This window comes from Acomys russatus, chromosome 3, assembly GCF_903995435.1.
Source record: "Acomys russatus chromosome 3, mAcoRus1.1, whole genome shotgun sequence".
Classification (NCBI taxonomy): domain Eukaryota; kingdom Metazoa; phylum Chordata; class Mammalia; order Rodentia; family Muridae; genus Acomys; species Acomys russatus.
In genome coordinates this window covers 7,674,311-7,679,200 of record NC_067139.1, presented here as the reverse complement: position 1 = coordinate 7,679,200, position 4,890 = coordinate 7,674,311, and the positions used below count along the sequence as shown (strand labels likewise).

General features: G+C 41.6%; 1 protein-coding gene across 2 annotated transcripts; it reads left to right on the top strand.

Moving 5' to 3' along the window:
• LOC127208991 (olfactory receptor 2W3-like) lies at positions 1 to 3,618 on the top strand. 2 transcript variants are annotated; one of them, XM_051168520.1, is made up of 2 exons: positions 1 to 11; positions 2,703 to 3,618. In XM_051168520.1, the coding sequence occupies exons 1-2, from the start codon at positions 1 to 3 to the stop codon at positions 3,616 to 3,618; spliced, it is 927 nt and encodes a 308-aa protein (XP_051024477.1). The 2 variants fall into 2 exon arrangements, with proteins under 2 accessions (XP_051024477.1, XP_051024469.1); XM_051168512.1 differs by lacking the exon at positions 1 to 11 and having other exon boundaries at positions 2,698 to 3,618.
• The last annotated feature ends 1,272 nt before the right edge of the window (positions 3,619 to 4,890 follow it).

The following is a 4,890-nucleotide window of genomic DNA, read 5'->3' as shown; positions in this document are numbered from 1 at the left end:
ATGGAACACATGTTTAATGTGTAACAGGAGATTGATAAATATTTGATGAATATTTATATTTATCAATATAAATCTGCTCATAAACTGAATTGTATATTTGTAGGATACTATTGATTTCTCTGACCTAAGGCTGTATCAATACTTAACCTGCAGAGACCTTTTGAAGTCATTCAGAATGTAACTTCCACACAAGGCTTTCTTCTCTGACCTCTTACAGTTGTAACTAATTTGAGCTGACCAAGACCGGTTAGTCTTTGCTGCTCTCTCTGCTCCCTGTACCACAGGACAGAGCCTCCTGCTGATAACCGGTAACACAGACCTGGCATGTCCTGTTTATCATAGTCACCACAGGTAGCTGTAACATTGTTTATCATGTGCAAGACACTTTACAAATATAAATAACGGTGTGGAAACATAGCAGCATGTGTGAGACACTGTATCAAGGTGGGTCTTTCCCTCTGACCGGACTCTCCGTGGTGCTTTTTATACTCACATGCCTAGAAATGATGGCTTTTGCAGAAGGAACTAGTCATGACTACTAGTTAGCATAGTTACTGGTGGGACCATAAAGTCCTTTACCTGGAAGAGACCTGGCACTGAAAGCGCAACCTTACAAAATAAAGTAATGAACTTGTGGTTTAATTTAATAGGCTGTTGAACCAAATTCTTCTGGCTTCTGCCTCACGTTCTGTGCTTAGGAGCCTGAGAAGAACTCTTCCAAACACCAAGTGAATGTGTTGAGTAACAACTCATATGTCAAGCCATTGACTTGTCTTTGTCTTAAATTATCTGATTTAGGCCATTTCTTTGACATGTTCAAAGGAACCTAAAGCTTTCATGTCTTCTATTATGTCATGCAACCAAAGAGACGCTTGGTTCCTGTGAGTACTGAATGGATTTAGAGATTTCCAAAATCTAGGTCCACAGCTTTGGATTAGCCTCCATTTTTAAATATGCAAGAATGATTTCCCTGGATTTTTTTTTTTTTTTTGTTCTGTTTATTTTTTGACAAATAGCTCTCTCTTCATGGAAAAGGCCTGTTATTTTTCAAGGTAACATAATGGAACTCTCCAGCAATGTATTAAAATCTCTAATTCAAGCTTATTTGGGAATGTTTGTCATTTTAAAATTCAAAGATAAGGCAAGTCATGGCCGTACACGGCTTCTTGCCGGGCTCTCAGGGGCAGAGGCAGGTGGACCTCTCAGTTAGAAGCCAGCCTGGTGTATAAGGTAAGTTCCAACCCAGCTAGGGCTACACAGTGAATTCCTGTCTCAAAAAAATTCCCATGAAAGTAAGTGTATATTTATAAGAAAAGAAAGATAAGAATTTTATAGGAAAGGTAAGATAGAATTTATCACATTCAGAAAATTTTATATATTGCTGTGGATTCAACGGGCAAATAACTGAAGGGTCGTGCCTTCTACTCCAATAAATAAAATTAAATCAGACATTACTCCTGGTTTCATTATGCCAAAAGCAGCTTTTGAGCTTGGTTGGTAGACTTTTATAGAACCTGTGACACGCTAGTTCAATGATGAAATAGAATGTTTTCTCAGATACAAAAAGCAAGTAGGCATGAAGAATTTACACACCTCTCCACAAACAATTTCACGCTGAAACAGTGTATCTCTTTGATTCAAATACTTGCCATATATTTAAGAGAAAGGGCACAATAAAATAGGCACATCCAGCCAGGTGTGGTGGCACACGCCTTTAATCCCAGCACTCGGGAGGCAGAGGCAGGTGGATCTCTGAGTTCGACGCCAGCCTGGTCTACAAAATGAGTCCAGGCCAGCCAGGGCTGTTACACAGAGAAACCCTGTCTCAAAACTCCCCACCCCACCCCCACCCCCTGCCACAAAAAAAAAAAAAATAGGCACATCCATAGACTATTCAGATATCTAATACACATGAAATATTGACAGTGACCAACACCAAGAAAGAGTAACACTGTGAAGGAATTACCAAATACTGTTTTTTGCAGAAATTTAAAACTAAAGAAAACTCTGATACAATATTGAATAAAAGAGAACTCAGACATGGAGCTTCAGAGCTGGCTCAGCAGTTAGGAGCCAGGTTGCTTTGGTTCCCAGTATCCACTTGGCAGGTCACAGTTGTTTGTAACTCCAGTCGCAGGGACCTTATACCCTCTTCTGAACTCAGAGGGAGCTGACATGGATAGTGCACTCACACACACATGCAGACAAACATTCTCTCTCTCTCTCTCTCTCTCTCTCTCTCTCTCTCTCTCTCTCTCTCACACACACACACACACACACACACACACACACACACACACACACACACCCCTCCAAAAATAAAATCAGATGGTAAACTTTTAAATATACTCTTGTTTAGGGGTGTGTTATATGTGCACCTAAGAAATGGCTGAAAGGATATGCATCAATAATGAAGTCGTGGTCTATTCTGAAGCATCAGCCATCTTTTCCTGTTCTTTCTACACAACTGTATTGTTCAAATATTCTATACTGCTCTGTACATCTTTGGTATCCAAAAATACAGAAACTAGGCCAATGAGAAGATTTTCTCCCACAGGTGTTGTGTAGGTCTTCTCAAGATGTTGAAATGTGTAACTCTTCGGGGTCTTGTCCCTCTGCAGATGACTTAGCTTGCCTCTCAAGAACTTGATGTATTTCCCATGGCTTTCCCACAGGCGTGTACCGACCTTTGATGCCATGAGCAACCAGAGCTGCCAGGAACAGTTCATCTTGCTGGGCTTCTCGGACAGACCCAGGCTGGAATCTATCCTCTTCGTGTTTGTCCTCATCTTCTACCTGGTGACTTTAGTAGGCAACATCGTCATTATCTTAGTTTCCCACCTGGACCCCAGCCTCCACACGCCCATGTACTTCTTCCTCACCAACTTGTCCTTCCTCGATCTCTGCTTCACCACCAGCTCCATCCCCCAGTTGCTCTTCAACTTAGGAGGCCAGGACAAGACCATCAGTTACATTGGCTGTGCGGTCCAGCTGTTCATGTTTCTAGGGCTAGGAGGCACTGAGTGTGTTTTGCTGGCCGTCATGGCTTACGACCGCTTCACGGCCATCTGCAAGCCCCTTCACTACTCAGTCATTATGCATTCTCAGCTCTGCTGGAAGTTGGTGTCTGTGGCCTGGAGTGTTGGGCTCCTCAACTCCCTGGTCATGTCTCCCGTGACCATGAAGCTGCCGCGATGCGGGAGGTGCCGGGTGAGGCACTTCCTGTGTGAGATGCCAGCTCTGATAAAAATTGCCTGTGTGGACACTGTGGCTGTGGAGAGCACTGTTTTCATTTTATCCGTGATAATTGTGCTGGTACCCTTGACTCTCATCCTCATTTCTTACAGCTACATTGCTCTAGCCGTGATGAGGATCAAGTCCGCCTCAGGAAGGAGGAAGGCTTTCAACACGTGTGGGTCCCACCTCACTGTGGTCTCCTTGTTTTATGGGAATATCATCTATATGTACATGCAACCAGGACATAATGCTTCTCAGGACCAAGGGAAATTTCTTACCCTCTTCTACAACTTGGTGACGCCCATGTTAAACCCTGTCATCTACACACTGAGAAACAAGGATGTGAAGGGAGCACTAAAGAGGCTCATGACTAGGAAGTAAGGTGAAAGAGCTTTCCCTAAAGTTGCTCTTTTCACTTACTCAACACAAAAATATAACTAGTAGAATGGAAGCTTAAAACTCATCCGAACACTTTTTCTTGTCCAATAAAACCCCCAGTGGTGAGGCCGGAGAGTGTGTGCTGTACAACCTCAGGTAGATGCTAATTATTCCCTACATGTCAGGTAAGATCTCATCTATAGAGCACCTTGTGCTGACATGCCAAACATGTGTCCTTTGCCCTTCTAAGTTGGCTACATCTGCTTAAAACAGCAAATTCATGAGTCAGTGGTATGGATGAATGGATTACGACAGAAGTTAGACGGTGGCGGGAAATCACATTGATGACTCTTCTCATTACCCATTTGTGTACTGTTTGATGGTGGAACTGAGCCAATGGAATCCCACAACACTTACTTTTGTCTTCTATTAACTATAAATTTCACTGCATGGATAAGATAGAACATCTGTCTAAATGTGGCCCCTAGCATCATTTTAAGAGACAGCTGTATAAGTGTCCCACCCTAGCATTCAGTAAGACTAAGTGTTGGAGGCCAAGTTGAGCTATACAGAGAAAACCTGATAGAGATATGTTCTTAGATAAATTTATTTATTTGTATACATACATATGCGAGCATGTACACACCGCAGTATACATGTAGAGATTGGAGGATACCCTGCAGCATAAAGTTATTTTCTTCCACCACGTGGGTCCCAAGGATCAAACACTGGCCTTCAGGTCCAGTGGCAAATATGCTTATCCACTGCACAATATCCCAGCCCAGAATATTTTTTCCCATAATTTGTGAAATGGAGACAAGATAATCAGGAGGTCAGAATAAACCTGGCTCCATGAGCGCCTGCTTCATGAAAACAAAACAGAAAATTAAATACCGTGTCTTTGCTATGCTACATTAAAGTACTTATATAGTTTCCCAAGTTTGAAACGCAGAAATTCTAAGTTTAATAAGTATAGACCCTATTGTGTCATTAAAACTCCATGTTTGATTTTAATATGGACTTATATTTTAAAAATAAATAATCTACTTCATGTCATTTGATTTTACAGATTAGGAAGCAGCTACCCTAACACCACAAGTCACGATGCTAAGAATTTATCACAAGTGTTTTGATGTATGTGGGAGAGTTCTCATTCTTACGGTTTTGGTTCTAAGGCTAGCCTTGAACAGCTGAGCCATCTCTCCAGCCCAAGATGCCAATCTTTAAAAACCTATTTTATTTTATTTTATTTTATTTTTTGTTTTGTTTTCAACT